Here is a 17,484-nt window from a genome sequence, read left to right on the forward strand (position 1 = left end):
GGCAGTGTCACTGGCCCTCATATGTGGGATCCGAACCGGGACCCTCTGGCATCCCAAGCCAGCTCTTAACCATCGCACCACTCGGCCGGCCCATATGTAGTTTTTTAAAAATTCTGTTTAATCATCTCACCTGTTGTGTTAGTAGTCATTGTTTCAGTTTTTTTGGATTTCTTCATTTATTCAGCAACCATTTACTGAGCACCCACTCCACTGGGCAACATGGAACCTAGCAGGAGCTACAGATGAGACCCTGAGGCTCACCAAGCAGGGATCCCACTGCGAGGAAGTACTGGAGCTAGAATAACAAATAAGCACCTACCATGTGCTCCTCACTGTGGTAGACATTTAAATAATAATGCCCAATTAAAGATGAGAAAAGCCAGGATCACAAGGTTTAGTAACTTAACTCGAGGTCACACAGATAATGAATGGCAGAGCTAAGATTCAAAACCCAAGTCTGTTTGACTGGATACAGTCTCCCTGCTAGATTTCATCTCATGGTTTCAAGCATCGTTTACATGAAGATGACACTCCAGTTTGTATCTTCAGACCATACCTGGTCCCTGAGTTTCAGAGGATATCTCCTAGATGCCCCCTGGGCATCTCAGATATAACATGTCTTCTCTCACTTGGCAATACTGGCAAACCAGGCACCCTAGCCAGGAACTTGAGGGTCAGCCTAGACCCCTGCTGTCCTACCCTCACCCAGCCAAGTCCTGATGGTTTTACTTCTCACATATATTTAGAATCTCTTGTCTCTTCTCCATCTCTGGTTAATCACTTCAGGACTTGATCCTCTCTTTCCTAGACTGACTGACTACATGGCTTCCTAACTGGCCCCTTTGCGTCCAGTCTTCACCTCATCAAATTTACCTCTCTGTGCTAGAAACAAAGTGACATAGCAAAACTGGAAATCTCACCATGTCACTCCTCCTGAGCATTTTCACATGCTATTTTCTCTCTGAAATACTACTCTACCTAATTCCTTCACATGCCGCTACCATAATACCCTGTGTATTGTTCATATCCATGTGTTCTGTGGTTGTGCTTTTGAGTCTATCCCCCTACTAGATTGTAACAAAAACTCAGACACAACAGTATGGTGGTTAGCAGAGGGGGAGTGGGGAAGGGGGAATAAAGAGGATAAAGGGGGTCAAATATATGATGATGGAAGGAGACTGGACTTTGGTAAGTGTACAATGCAACGTACAGATGATGTATTATAGAATTGTACACTTGATTAACCAGTGTTGCCCCAGTAAATTTAAATTAAAAAAAAGAATTTAAGCTTCGGAAAAAAAAAAGAACATTTGTCATTAGCTGTCAAAATTAAAAATGCACATCCCTTTTGATGCAGCAGTATCCGTTTTGAGAATGTTTCCTATAGATATGTTTGCACCAGTGTAAAAAGATAAATGTGCAGGCTTAATCCTTTCACTACTGTTTGTAACACTAAAAACTTGGGAATAATCTAAATGTCCATGAGTTTGAGGACTGGTTAAATAAATTATGGTTGACCTATACAAATATGCAGCCATAAAAAATTTAAAAGGTCCCGACATGACTGTGGATAAATCTCTAGGCTACATTATTGAATGAAAATGTAAGGAATAGAACCACATATATAGTAGTATGCTATCAGTTATGTAAAGGAAGAAAGCATATGTTTGCTTGTACAAGCATGAAATATGCATGGAAGTATGTATGAGATACTAATAAAGCTGTTGCCAATGGGAGGAAAGAATGACTTGCAGGAGTGAAAGGGGAACTGTCATTATATCCCTTTTATACTTCTGAGTATCATCTGTTAAAAAAATTAAGTGAGAAAGATGTGCAGAGAAAAATACAAAAAGGATTACTGAAATGGAGAAAGAGGCAGTCTCTGACTAATGACCTTTACACACTTGAACAGACCTCTTGGGAAAACTCAGTAAGGCCAAGCCTCAAAATCAACTTGTGAAAAAATGTGAAGACAAGAAAAAAGCTTTTAGGGTTGATTTAGAGTAAAAAATAGTACAAGAAAGTCTATTCCTTGGGTGTAGTAATATGTTTCTTTTATCTTTAATCCTGACCATTTTCAAGCACAGGAAAATGGAGAGAAAAATACAATGAACACCCCATATACTTGTTGCCTTTATTTCATAATATTTTTCACATTTGATTCATATTTTTAAGATATATTTAATGTAGTAGAAGAGATGACAGAAAAATGGCAGATTGACTGAAATTCTTATCTTTGGTCCTTTAAATGGAGAATGACTCCTGGCTTAAAAAAAAAAATCTGATTAAAAGCATGTTGAAGATAAAAAAAGGTAGGATGATATTTATTTGGCTATTTGAGTTAGTATCCATCCCAAGAGAAATTGCATCCAGTAATTTGTAAAAGAACTGGCCAACATGATTGCAAAAATTCCTGTTCATAACCTTTGAAGAGCAATGAAAAGAGGCGTTAACAATTTCTAGGAAGATGTCATGAACATTTAGAAACTAGTAATCTCAGGAACTGGAAAGAGGTGAGGTTAGTCAGTCTTGCTAAACTTAACTCCTGTTTTCCTTGGATTGATATTCCCTGGTGAGCCAGGGAAATTTGTAGAGAACAGTGCATTATTGCCTCCCTCTTTCCATCATCATTCTCCTTTTCCTCCTCCTCATTATTATTAATAGAAAAAAAATAACAACTACCCATTTCAAAAATATTCATATGACTCTGAGGTGTGTAACCTATAAAGTGACAGCCTCCCTCCTCCTACCCTGTTCCTCCTCTGTCTCCTCGACATGGCATGTTCCCCGACTGACAGTGTCCTTTGATTGCAGTGAAGCATTTCACAGAGTTCATGATGTTCTTGAATGTGAGCTGGGTCACAGGAGGGCTTGTAACTGAACAATTTTACCAGTGTTTGCATGGGTTTCTGTCTTTGGTCAGTGTTTTAGATTCTTTTTTTTGTCTTTGTTCTTACAAAAATTACACAGGACAAAGCCAGGAGAGATAGTTTATATGTTGGGTTATCTATGTTCAATATATATAAACATATGATGTTCTACATTTATATGTAATATTATGATGTATTAAGTCCTACCTCAAAAATTAGTTGTACAAATGCAGGATAGAGAAGACCTGACTTGAAAGCCCTTAATGGGAATTCACAAGACTGCAGAAACAGGTAAACAAATAGATTTTCTCTTGGTGTCAGTGTCAATAACTAACTTTTAAAAAAAGATTTTATTGGGGATTTGGGGGAGGGGAACAGCATTGGGGAATTGGGGAAGGGGAACAGAAAAGTTGCTGTCCTTTTGTTCTTCAGTCTAGTTGTGGAGGACCTCGCTTCACTGGCCCATGTTGGTATTATCATTGTGCTCTTCTCTGCTGAGGCAGATCGGTCGCTGGCCATTGAACGGCAGTTCACGTCGGCTGCCAGCCACTCAAGGTAGCTCACTACAGCCCCACTGCAGCCTATGCTGTCGCTGGCAACTCACGGTGGCCCAGCTCCAGGTCAAACTGTTGTTCACCATCTTAGCTGTAAAGAGCTCAGCATCACTGGCTCATGTAGGATCCAATCCAGGCCCTGCTGCTCAGAGCTGGCGTCCCAAGCCAACTCTTAACCAATGCGCCACTCGGCTGGCCCAATAATTCTTTTTTGATAGACAATTTGGCCATGGCTTTCTAGAATCTTAAACATATTCATTTACTTTGAATAATTATCTCGAGAATTTTTTCCAAGGAAATACTTCAAAGGACAGTAAAAATTAAAAAATGCAAGATGTTTTCAGCTGTTTTTTTGGGGGATAGTCAACAATGAAAACATTTAACAATAGAGAAATGATTAAGTTGTGGTATGCACATGTCAACATTAACGTGATTAAAGTGATTCTCTGTTTGTATAGAAAAATGTTTATAGAGTGTTAAGTGTTAATAAAAGAAGCAGAACAGAAATTATATATCGTAATAAAATTCTGTTTACAGGTTAACAAAAATTGTAAGGGCATTTAAAACTACTGAAAACTTTTTTAGGGTAATGTAATTGTATGAAATTTAAACATTTTAATTTTATGATCAGGAGGTGACAGTAAGTCAGAAATGGCTATGGAGTCTAGTTCATTGCAATCTTAATAGTAAGCAACAGTCTTCCCATGGAAAGGGAATGTAATATTAGGCTACATTATTAAATAAATGATGCTGAGACCATTGAACCTACATGTAGTCAAGCCACGTTTGGAATATGGTTTTCATTTTTAGGTATTAAGAAAATAATCGGTCAGTGAATTATGGAGGGGAATTTGGAATTCACGTTTACTCTGGTAAAGCATTCTGGGAGGTGGGTACAGGAAGAGGAGCAAGGGGAAATAATAGCATAGTGGTGGCCTTCAAATATTTTTATTTTTTTAGAAATATAGAAGGAAGATTTATTAAAGTAAGAGGAGGGTCCGCTGGGCAGAATCTGCTGGAAATTACTGGAAACTATTGCCGGCCTTCAAATATTTAACTGTCAGCTGGAAAGGGAAATACAGTAAAACCTTGGATGGCGAGTAACTTAGTTTGCGAGTGTTCTGCAAGACGAGCAAACATTTCTAATACATTTTAACATGGTAAATGATCAATGCCTTGCAATACGAGTTTGTTTCCAGAACGAATTATGCTCGCAAACCAAGGTATTACTGTGGTTTGATTCTCGATAGCTGCAAAGGGCAGGACTAAAATCCTGGGGTGGAAATGATAGGTACATTTCATCTCCTTTTAAAGAACTGTTACCTAACAAGTAGAGGCACCTGAAAATTAAATGGGCTGTCTTCCTTAATTAGTGAACAAGTGTATTTAAATAAAAGGCATTCTTCTTTACCAAGGCTGGGTTGGCACCCAGATGAACCTAACCAAGGAACAGTGTGCAACATGCCACTCATGTTTAGGTAAATAGGAGAGGGCCCAGTGCAGGCAACTAGAAAAAATGTAATGAGTGAGCAGCTGACGTCAGGACAATTTGAGGAGGCACTAAAATGGGGAGGGGGGCTCGGTTGGGGGTGATCAAAGTGGTGGTGTTAGCACCAGGCAGTGGGGGGTCCAGGTTGGGCCGGTAACTGGCATCCAGTGGATGACTGGCCAGAGGGAGAGGGTATTGACTTTGAAATCAAGATGGGTCCAGTTTCTAGATCCTGACAAGATCACAATATCAGAAAGTAAATTATTAGAAAGGCTAAGAGACTAGCATGACGCATTTTTGCAACGAAAAACAGAAAAAAATACGTCATTATCATAGCTAAAAATTTAACAGTTATCCTTTCCCTTTTTTTCTTTCCCTTTTTTTCAAAATAAATTGATTTATTATTAGCCTTACTAAAAATAGTATTCTTTTTCTTTAAAATAACTATTCTGCCATCTTGACCGTAACCCCCAGAAACAGTTTTTCTTTCATGTCAAATATCTAATTGTGTTCAAATTTTCAATTTTCTCATATTTAAAAAAATTTTTACACTTTTAAAAAATTAGGATCCAAATAAACTCCATACATTGCAATCGGTTAATGTATTACTTAAGTGTTTTTAATCTCTTTGTTCTTCCCCTGTTTCTTTTTCTCCTTGTGTTTCATCTGAAGAAACTGACTTGTTTGTCCTGTAGAGTTTCCCACTCTCTGGATTTGGCTGACCACATCGTGGTGATGTCCTGTAGCCAGTTCCTCACTCAGTTTTCTGCTTTCCTGTGAAATGGGCATTGGATCTAGTTGTCATTCCTATACATTTGATGCTTTTCTCTCAGGCTCCTTTTAAGACCTTTATTTTTAGGGTTTTTGTGTTTTTATTAGAGTTTAATTTTTTATTTGTTGTTCCTCATAGGTGTTTCTTCCTATATTTGTGGATTTGTGTTTTTGTCCCTTCCTGAGAAGAGAACAATGTCCATATCGCCTGTTTCCTTTCCTTTTTCTCTATCACTTTATCCCTTTCTCTTCTATTCTCTTTCCTTCCCACCCCCTTCAGTAAATGACTGAATAGACAAGTCATGTGATGTGAGCTAACTGGAGTTAAACAAGATTTAAAAAATATATTAGATTGTCAAAATATAGTTAGACAGTAAAGTAAAATCAAATTATGAGAGTTCTTCACTTCACCAAAATAGGAAGACTAAATTGGTCAGAAATGTTGACCTCATGAATATCTACATGAGATTAAAAAAAAATTATTTTTTACAGAATTAAGTTCTTGTCAATGTTGTAATTTTCTTTCTAGATCTCATATTTTGGATTCTGGCTGTATTATAATGAATGGCACTTTGACATCAGATGTTATTGGCCAAAGAGTTGATGTTAACGGAGAACATGCAACAGTACGTTTTTATGGCATTGTCCCTCCTGTGGCAGGTAAAGTATGATTTTGTATGTGTTTATTTATTTTGTAGTTTTTCTGTGTAGGCTTTTCAGTAGTGCTTTATAACATCAATTTTGAGGAAACTAGCAACCAATTTATAGATTCCTCCTGTATATAGCGGGGGTGTCAAAAAAATGTGTACACGTGACTTGTATTTATCTTTTGTTATCGGTATATGTTGAGTATTACAATTTTAATACAGTTTTTTCCTTTCTTAAAATGTGTATATACTTTTTTGTCACCCTCTGTAGTTTTGTTTGGTGACAGTATCCTGTGATTTTACTTAATTATACACTTTAATTATTTAGTGTTGCCATTTTATATTAATTCAACCTTAAAATATCTCCTGAGTAAACTTTAATTAACAAAAAAACCTTGAATTCTCATAATCCTAAACTCAAAAACTAAGTAACTTTTTGAAATCTTTTGCCATTAATCCATGTATATATATATATTTAATGTAGTTTGAATTGATATAAATACAATTTTGTGTTACCTTTTTTACTTTTTATTTGGTATATGTTTATCTACAGCATTATTTTACTTGTATTTCTTTAAATTCAGAAAATTGAGATACAACATGTTAGTTTCAGATACAACATAATGATTTGATATTTGTATATATTGTGAAATGAGCACCGCAATAAGTCTAGTTAACATCCATCACCATATATTGTTACAACTTTTTTTCTTGTGATGAGAACTTCTAATAGCTACTCTATTAGCTACTTTCAAATATACAACACAGTATTGTTAACTATAGTCACCGTACTATACATTACATCCCCAGGACTTATTTTATAACTGGAAGTTTGTACCTTTTGACTCCCTTTATCCATTTCGTCCATCATCCCCTACCTACTGACAACCACCAATCTGTTCTCTGTATGAGTTCTTATTTTAAAGAGTCTACCTATGAGTGAGATTTTTATGGTGCTTGTCTTTCTCTTATTTATTTCACTTAGCATAATGTTCTCAAGTTCTATCTGTGTTGTCACAAATGGCAAGATATCTTTCCTTTTTATGACAGAATAATATTCTATTGTGTATATATACCACATGTTCTTTATCCATTCATCCATTGATGGACACTTAGGTTGCTTTCATGTCTTGGCTATTGTAAATAATTCTGCAGTGAACATGGAATATGTATATCTTTTCATGGTAGTGTTTTTGTTTCCTTTGGATAAATACCCAGAAGTGGAATTCTGAAGCCTATGGTAGTTCTATTTTTTAATTAATTGAGGAACTACCATACTGCTTTCCATAATTGCTGCTTTAATATACATTTCCACCAACAGTGCACAAGGGTCCCCTTTTCTCCACATCTTTACCAACACTTATTTATTATCTTTTTGATACTAGCCATCCTAACAGGTGGAGGTGAAATCTCATTGGGTTTTGATTTTCATTTCCCCGATGATGAGTGATGTTGAGCACCTCTTCATGTGCCTGTTGGCCATCTGTATGTCATCTTTGGAAAAATGCCTGTTCAGATACTTTGCCCATTTTTTGATCAGATTTTTTCTTTTGCTATTGAGTTGTGTGAGTTGTTTATGTATTTTGGATTTTCACCCCTTGTCAGATATATGATTTGCAAATATCTTCTCCCATTGGGTAGGTTGCCTTTCATTTTGTTGATGGTTTTACTTGTATTTCTTTTTTTTTTTTTAGCTGAGCCCAGTGGCAGCTCAGCTCGGGCGGTGAATCGAACTGCTGTTGCTCAGAGCTCAAACCCTTGAGTGAGCTCTTAACCAACTGAGCCACTCGGCCGGCCCAGAGCTCGCATTCTTGAGTGAGCTCTTAACCAACTGAGCCACTCGGCTCGGCTTTACTTGTATTTCTTAATGGTTACTTATAGTATAGTACATAGTTTATTTAATTATTCCTCATTTTTAGACATTAATTTCTAGCTTTATACTTTTATAAATAACAGTGTAGTAGACTTATTTATATGTCTTAGTCAATCAACAAATATTTGAATATCTTCTATATATTAGGAACTGGCCTGAATTGGTACAGGGGGATTCACTTAGACCAGAGGGTCTCCAGGTGGGATATCGGACCTCTTGGATATCAGTATCTCTTGGTTACTTGTTAGAAATGCAAATTTTGGGCCGTACCCCATAACTACTGAATCAAAAACTCTGGAGGTGGTGCCCAACAACCTGTGGTTTAAAAAGCCCTCCTGAGGATTCTACTCCTAAGGTTTGAGAACCACCAAACTAGATAGATATGGACTCTTCCTTCATGAGCCTAAGGTTATTGTGGAAGTCTTTAAACAGATACTTAATATGGAGAGGGTATTTTTCCTTGCTTGGGACTATTGGTAAATGGGAAGAGAGAGTAACATTTAATCTTAAAGTCAGCTGATTAGCAATCTTAATTGCTAATAAGCAGTCACTGTGTGCTAGGTGCTTTTACATGTGCTCTCTACTTTGAATCTTATAATAATTCTAAAATATAGATGCTATTTTTTTTATAGATGAGGAGACTGAGACTCAGGTCTCAAAGCTTTCATACAACAGAGCTGGGATTTGAATCAGTGCTTCACAGAGTTCATGCTCTTTCTACCTTATTGTTTCTCAAGAATATGAATATTTTAAGGTTCTTGATATATGTTGCCAAATTGCTGTCTGAAAGTATTGGATCAATGTTCAATACCCCAGTTCTCCGGGAAGCAGACTGCAATGGAGATTCATATTCAGGAAGTTTAGTGTTCAGAAAGTTTACTAGGAAGTACTTTTGGGATCAATACTAATGGAAGGGAGGGTAGGGGAGAGGGCAGGATTGGGTGGATGGAGGCAGAAGCTGGGCTACGATGTGGTCTAATCCCAGGTTGCAGCTGGCCCTGTGGGGCACTCTGAAGATAGAATGGCTTTTAGTCTTTCCGGGTTGAGCTGAGGGGCTGGGCGTTTAAACCTCTGTGACGATCTGTCATTGGGTTCTGTTTTCCCTGGGAAGGTGTGCTTTTCCCAGTGAAGACAATTCTAAAAGAGGGCCCATAGTGGAGGGCTAACCTATGAAAGCCAGTATCCCAGGAGCTGTAGGAAGTAAGTTCCAATTAAAGGCAGGCTGGAGTGGTGCACACAGATGCAGTAATAATGGGAGGTGGGTGGAGGGAGGCATTAATAGTGGGTTAGCAAACATGAGGTGGTACATGTTATTTTCTTTTTCTTTTTTTTAAGATTTTATTCGGGAATTGGGGGAGGGAACAGCGTTGGGGAATCAGGGAAGGGGAACAGACAAGATGCTGTCCTTTGATTCTTCAGTCTAGTTGTGGAGGACGTCGCTTCACTGACCCATGTTGGTATTGTGATCATTGTGCTCTTCCCGGCCGAGGCAGATCGGTTGCCGACCATTGGACGGCCACTCAGGGTAACTCACGGCAGCTCACGCCGGCTGCCAACCACTCACGGTAGCTTACGGCAGCCCCACTGTAGCCCCACGGCAGCCTACGCCGTCGCCGGTGACTCCCGGCAACCCAGCTCCAGGTCGAGCTGTTGTTCATCATCTTAGCGGTAGAGGGAGCAGCATCACTGGCCCATGTGGGATCCGAACCAGCGGCCCTGCTGCTCAGAGCTCACGTTCCCAAGCCAACTCTTAACCAATGAGCCACTCGGCTGGCCCAGATCTTTTTTTTTTTTTTTTGTAAGTTCTCGCAGATCTTTTAAGGACATTCTCACATTACATGTTACAAGGTAAGAGACCATCTTCAGGTGGCACGGGGATATTCCTAGTTCAGGGTGGCCTAAGGGAGTGCCAAAAACAACCTACTTCATCATTTCAAAGAGCCTGAGGTTTTTTAGACCAGCTTTGTAGTAACATGATTCCAGCCACTGGAGTATTGAAACTTGGCCTTTGTTTCAGCCATGAGTGGTTGTATTTGCAGGCTCCAGGCAGGTGACCTCCCTGAGAGTCATTTTGTACAGACCAACACAGAATGAATCAGATGAACAATATCGCTTAATGGAGATGGAAGAGTCTCTCAATTTCCCATCCTTGGAAGATCTGAATTCAGTTATATGTCTTAAAAAAGAGTGTTCTCTCAGTAGCTGGTTAGCCTAAGAAGGGCGTAAGGATCACAAGGCAGACATTGGCAGTGCCCATCCTGGACTTCTCGGGGAGTGGGGGGGAAGGCAAGGGAACTGCACCCCTGGTTCAGCCCTAGTGTGGAGATGGGTCCCGGGGTTTCAGCTGGTGGACTTGAGGTGGCTCCTGTCACTGACCTTGTGAGACACACAGAACTATTGGTTTGTTGGAAAAGTCATGACGTATTTTTTCTATGTTTTTCATTGCAAAAATGCCTCATGACTTTGCGACAACCCAATAGATACTTTTGCCACATACCATTAGATACTCCGTTTATCGAACTCCTCTAGTTCATATTTCATGCTCATGAAGCAATCTTCTGATGATGATGTGGTTTCTTGCGTTAGTCTGTTTACAGGGTGGAATATATTGGTAATATGGAATCATTTAAAAAAATAGACTTTATTTTTTTAGAGCAGTATTCGGTTTACAGCAAAATTAAACACAAAGTACAGAGAGTTCCTGTATACCCTTTGCCCCCACACATCCACAGCCTTCCACGCTATTAATGTCCCTCACTACAGTGGGACATTTGTCATAATCAATGAACCCACATTGACATGTCATCACCCAGAGTCCATCGTTTACATGAGGGCTCACTCTTGGTGGTGTACATCCTGTGGATCTGAAAAAATATAGTGATGTGTATCCACCAATATAATATCACACAGAATGGTTTCTTTCTCTTAAAAACCTGCTGTGCTCTCTGTCTGTTCATCCCTCCCCCCTAAGCCCTCATTACTGATCTTTTCCCCATCTCCATAGTTTTTTCTTTCTAGCATGTCAGAGCATGGGACTCACACAGTAGTCTGTTCAGGGCTTCTTTCACTTAGTAAAGTTTCCTCTGTGTCTTTTCATGTCTTGATAGCTCATTTCTTTTTAGCACTAAATAATATTCCACTGTCTGGATGGACCACAGTTTGTCTAAGCTTCCAACCTTTGGCTGTTATGACTGAAGCTGCTATCAGTACCCACGTGCAGGCTTTGTGTGGACATATGTTTTCAACTCATTTGGATAAATACCAAGGAGTGTGACCTCTGGGTAGATAAACCCATGGTTTTTTTGTTGGTTTGTTTTTGGTTTTTTTAAAAGATTTTTTTTTTAATTGGGGAATTGGGGGGATGGGAACAGTGCTGGGGAATTGGGGAAGGGGAATAGACAAGTTCCTGTTGTTTTTGTCTTCAGTCTAGTTGTGGAGGACGTTGCTTCACTGGCCCAAGTTGGCACCATCACTGCGCTCTTCCTGGGCGAGGCAGATCAGTCGCCGGCTTCTGGACGGCTGCTCACAGCGGCTGCTGGCTGCTCACGCTGGCTGCTCACGCTGGCTGCTCACGCTGGCTGCTGGCTACACACGGTAGCCCATGGCAACCCACTGCCACACGGGCTGCAGCCTACGCCGTCGTCGACGACTCACGGCAGCCCAGCTCCAGGTTGAGCTGTTGTTCAGCATCTTAGCTGTGGAGGGCAGTGTCACTGGCCCTCATATGTAGGATCCGAACCGGGGCCCTCTGGCATCCCAAGCCAGTTCTTAACCATTGCGTCACTCGGCCGGCCCCAACCCATGGTTTTTAAAACTTGTGATTTCAGTGAAATTGGGTCTGATTACAATTGGCTTTTCATGTGTCTTGATGTCTAGGGGGAGAATGAACTACTCATGTTGGCCAGACTATTTAGGTTTGTATGAACATTTTATTTGTTATTGCAAGCTATACTTAGTGTCTGTTTCAGTCTCTCATGCATGTGAATTTGCTAGACTGAGGCTGATCAGGTCTGATGACCCACGGCATGTACAGGGCAGAAGTCTAGATCGTGTGGGGCTGGCATCTGACTGGTGAGATGTCTGCTCTCTCCTGTACTTATTTCTGTACTCCTCTCTGCCTTTAATGCTCTGGCTCCGGGTAAAAGCTTGCAGAACAATAAGTCTTCCTCTGAGTCCCCGCTAATCACAATTGAACGCTGGCTTTGCTCTTTCCACTGGTGTTAGCTTGAGAAGTGACTGTTCTTTGTAATGTGAAAGGATGGTCGTGCTGGGCGTTCTTCTTGGTAATCAACTCAACTCATTCTAATCATTTTTATGGTGAATAACACTAATTGTATTTATTTCTTATATAAAGGCCTTTATTTGACAAAAAGTGCATTAGGACACAAAAGAATTGTGTGTGCTAGTACAGGTTCTGGTCCTTTTCTTGCTGTGTTGTTTTTGCAAGTGTGACAAAATAAAAAATATATGTTTGGTCTCTGCTTTGGGTTTCTGACACAGAGCTCCTAAAACCCATGTAATTTCCTGAGTCATAGAGATGCTAGGAGCATCTTTTGTTCTAATTTTAGGTCTTAGACCCTGGCTCCTGATACAGGACTACTAAGGCCCTTGGGGTCTCCAGAGTGACTAGTGTGTTTTGTAAGCTACTGAATGACTGGTGGCTGGGACTCCTGGATAGCTTCCATCCGGATGGGGACTGGTCACCAGAAACACCCCACCTCGATTAGGAGCTTGAAACTTTCAGCCCCACCCCCGTCCTCGGGGGAGGGAAGTGGGACTGCAGACTGATTAATCATCAATCGTGCCTGCATGGCGGAGTGTCCATGAAAATCCCTAAGCTGCGGGGTTTTGAGAGCGCCCAGGTTGGTGAATGCATCTACATACTGAGCGGGTGATGTACTCCACACTCTGTAAGGACAGACTCTTGTGCTCAGGACACTTCCAGACCTCACCTTAGTCCCTCTTCATCTGGTTGTTTGTGTGTATCCTTTGTTATATCCTTTATAATAAAGCGGAAATAAATGTAAGTAAGTGTTTCCTTTAATTCTGTGAGGCGTTCTAGCATATTACGGAACCTGAGGAAAGGGTGTGAAACCATCAGTTTAGAGCTGGTTGGTGAGACGTGCAGGTGACAACCTGGGACTTCTGGCTGGCATCCAAGGTGGGAGCAGTGTTGTGGCACTGAGCCCTTAAACCGTGGGGTCTGCACCAACTCCAAGAAGTTAGCACTGGAATTCAGTTAAATTGCAGGATACCCAGTCTGCATCCAGCAGAATTAGAGAGTTACTTGGTGTGGAAAAACCCACACATCTGGTGTCAGAAGTGTTGTGAAATTATAGAGGAAGAGACAGTTTTCCCTTTGGCAAGTCTCATATTTTCCATGAGATTTAGCTTCTTATCTGTAAGCTGAGATCACACCATTGTTTATAAAATAGGGTTCTTGGGAGATGCAGGATAGTATAGTGTTGTATGAGGCTGTTAACATTTATGTTGCAGAAACACCTCCCCAAATCCAGGGTCGTGTGCCCTAGTGCTAGTAAGCCAACACACTGAGGCCCGGTGCTTGGAGAAAGAGAAAGGTTTATTCGATTTGTCCAATGCCAGAGAACGGGGAGTGAGATCTCTCAAATCCACCTCTCTCAAAAAGCCAAGGTAGGGAGTTTTTATTCAGCTAGGGAATAGGGAGAGGAGTTCCATGGCACTGAGAGCGAAGTCTGTGTTCCTTTAGTCACAGATGATGCTTTCTCATATCAGACCCCAGGGTATCAGCAGCTGCTCACAGCTACTTGGAGACAGTTCTTTCCTTCTGCAAAACAAACTCATACATTCTCCTGGAGACCCTGAAGTTATCTCCTCCTGCTTGGCAAAGAGATATTACATCAGTAACTTATGACTACGTTCATGAGAACAAAAGGAGTTGAGCAAGAAGAGTGGTTAACATGCGAACAAAGGCCTTATTAAAAATTAAATCATTTAATTCTAGCTGCCAAAAATATTAGGGGCCTTAAAATCACAAGGGGCTCAGCTATACTAGGACTCAACCTCTGTTTACACCTTTAGCCTTCATCTTCTGCCGTGTCTCATGCCCCAACCTCCAGGGCACACTTTCAGCTCTGGAGTGTCAAAAGTTATATGTGACTTTTCAACTGTGGGGGTGGGAGGGGGGTGGGGGAGGTGGTCAGCATCTCTAACCCCTTCATTGTTCAAAGGTCAACTGTATTTGCAAAAGCTATATCTGCTAAGGGGTTAATATCCAAATGTGTAAAGAACTCCTACAGCTCAATAGCAAAAAAACCCCAAACAATCTGATTAAAAAATGGGCAGAGGATCTGAATAAGACATTTTCCCAAAGAGGACATACCATACAGATGGCTAAGAGATACATGAAAAGACGTTCAGCATCACTCATCATCAGGGAAATGCAAGTCAAACCACCATGAGATGTCACTTCACACCTATTAGAATGGCTAGTCTCAAAAAGGCAAGAGATAACAAATGCTGGTAAGGATGTGGAGAAAAGGAACCCTTGTGCACTGTTGGTGAGTTTGTAAATTGGTGCAGCTACAATGGAAACCAGTATGGAGGTTCCTCAAAAAATTAAAAATAGAACTACCAGCAATTCCACTTCTGGAATTGGAACAATTCACAAAGGAAACAGAAACAGGATATCTGCACTCCTATGTTCATTGCAGTCTTATTCACAGTAGCCAAGATATGGAAACAACCTAAGTGTCCATTGATGGATAAATGGATATAACAGAGTTCATTCTTGGTGTTGTCTATTCTTTGGAGTTTGGAAAAATTTATAATGACATGTATATACAGAGGAGGTTCACTATCTTAAAAATTCTGAGTGCTGCCTAGTCATCTCTGTTTCCCCTCTAACCATTTTAACATTTTTAAGTATTTAATTTGGTAAAGTATACATGATGTAAAATTTACCATCTTAACCATTTTTAAGTAAGCAGTTAAATAGTGACTACTTTAAGTACCGCATATAAGTAGACTCACAGCATTTGTCCTTTTGTGATGACTTATTTCACGTGGCAGTGTCTTCAAGTTCGTGCATGTAGCGTGTATCAGAACTTCATTCCTTTTTATGGGTGAATACTAATCCATTGTATGCATATATCACATTTTCTTTATTTGTTGATGGATATTTGTGTTAGATCTACCTTTTAGCTCTTATGAATAGTGCTACAGTGAACACTGGCATACAAGTATCTGTTTTGAGTCCCTATTTTCCATTATTGTAAAAATGCACTATATGATACATGTATTAGATTGGTGCAAAAGTAACTGCGGTTTTTGTCAAAAACCACAATTACTTTTGCACCAACCTAATAACGTACAAAATATGTGTTCGACTGCTTTTGTTTATAGACCTACAAGTAGAATTGCTGGGCCAAATGCTAGTTCTATGTTTAGCTTTTTGAGGAATCACCGAAATGTTGTCCACAGTTGCAGTACCATTTTGCATTCCCACCGGTGATGTATGAAGGTTCCAATTTCTCCACATCCTTGCCAAACACTTGTTACTCACCATTGTTTTGATTATGGCCATCCTATTAAGTGTGAAGTGCTCTCATTGTGGTTTTGATTTGCATTTCCTCAATGGTTAATGATGTTGAGCATCTTTTCATGTGCTTATTGGCCATTTGTGTATCTTCTTTGGGGAAATGTATATCCTATTGGGTTGTTGGAAAAGTCATGACGTATTTTTTCTGTTTTTCATTGCAAAAATGCAACATGACTTTTCCGACAACCCAATAGTCCTTTGTTTATTTTTCAGTTGGATTTTTTAAATTAAGTTCTAGGAGTTTGTTATATATTCTAGATATTAAGCTCTTATGAGATTTGTGATTTGCAGATACTTTCTCTTATTCTGGTTGTCTTTTCACATTCTTGATACTGTCCTCTTATGTACAGAAGTGTTTTTTTGTTGTTGTTTGTTTTTTTAAAGATTTTATTGGGGAATTGGAGAAGGGGAACAGTGTTGGGGAATCGGGGAAGAGGAACAGCCAAGTTGGTTGTCCTTCAATCTTAGTTGTGGAGGGCGCAGCTAGCTCAGCTCCAAGTCCAGTAACCATCCTGCTGCCCGTGAGCAGCTCGTGACTGCTCAAGGTGCCATGTTCAATCTTAGTTGCGGGTGGGCTTAGCCCACCATCCCATGTGGGAGTAGAACTGGCAACCTTATTGTTAGGAGCACGTGCTCTCACCAGCTGAGCCATCCTGCCACCTCTTGACAGCTCAGCTGACAGCTCAGCTCGGGCGCAGCTCACTTGCCCATGTGACAATTGAACCGGTGACCTTGGTGCTCAGAACTCGCGCTCTTAACCAACTGAGCCACTTGGCTGTCCCCCAGAAGTGTTTTATGAAGCCCAATTTACCTTTTTGTTGTTGTTGTTGCTGTGCTTTTGGTGTCAAATCTAAGAATCCATTGCCAAATCCATGGTCGTAAAGATTTACTACCTCTTAAGTTTTCTTCTAAGAGTCCTATGGTTTAAACACATATTTAGGTTGTTGATCTATGTTGAATTAATTTTTATATATGACATGAAGTAGGGGTCCAAGTTCATTGTTTTGTATGTGGATATCAAGTTTTCTCAGCACAATTTGTTGGAGAGACTGCCTTTCCCCATTGAGTGGATGTGACACCTTTGTCAAAAATCAGTTGACTATGTATGGGTTTATTTCTGGACTCTCGTATCTTTTCCGTTGGTCTATGTGTGTATCATTTGCCAGTATCACACTGTTTTGATTATAATAGCTTTGTAGTAAGTTTTGAAATTGGAAAGTGTGAGTACTTTGTTCTTTTTCAATATTGTCTTGTCTATTCAGGGCCCCTTGTTTGGCTTCACTTCTTTTGAACGGTATTTTCACCAACTATGGTGTTCCATATCACCAGTTCTTTTCTTTAAATAATTTGAAGGTACCGTTCTAGCTTTTACTGTTTCGATGGAGAATTCAGCTGGTTTGGTTGTTCCTCTTTGGAGATAATCTGTTTTCTATCCCCTACCCCGAGCTATTTTAAGATTTTTCTCTGTCTTTGATGTATGGTAATTTTACTGTAATGTGTCTGAATGTGATTTTCTTTGCATTTCTACTGTTTGTTGTTCTTAGAGCTTCTTAAATTTGTGACTTGATGGCTTTCTTTAGTTTTGTAATATTCTCAGTCATTATTTCTTCAGAGGTGACTTCTTCCACAATCTCTCTACTTTCTTTTTGGGACTCCAGATATATATATATATATATATATATATATATATATATATATATA

The 17,484-nt window shown here is 39.8% G+C and overlaps 1 protein-coding gene across 2 annotated transcripts in view; it reads left to right on the forward strand.

Annotated features, from left to right (window-relative positions):
* The window catches only part of TBCE (tubulin folding cofactor E), a 59,650-nt gene that overhangs the window by 8,811 nt on the left and 33,355 nt on the right, over positions 1-17,484 (forward strand). The window contains exons 1-2 of one of the 2 annotated variants that reach the window (XM_019651820.1): positions 3,407-3,425; positions 6,214-6,344. In XM_019651820.1, the coding sequence (XP_019507365.1) occupies positions 6,245-6,344 (100 nt within the window). In that variant the 5' untranslated portion in view covers positions 3,407-3,425; positions 6,214-6,244. Of the gene's footprint in view, positions 1-3,406; positions 3,426-6,213; positions 6,345-17,484 lie in introns of those variants that run through there. The other variant, XM_019651818.1, reaches the window with a different exon arrangement.

The sequence above is a fragment of the Hipposideros armiger genome, unplaced genomic scaffold (assembly GCF_001890085.2).
Source record: "Hipposideros armiger isolate ML-2016 unplaced genomic scaffold, ASM189008v1 scaffold_167, whole genome shotgun sequence".
Lineage (NCBI taxonomy): Eukaryota > Metazoa > Chordata > Mammalia > Chiroptera > Hipposideridae > Hipposideros > Hipposideros armiger.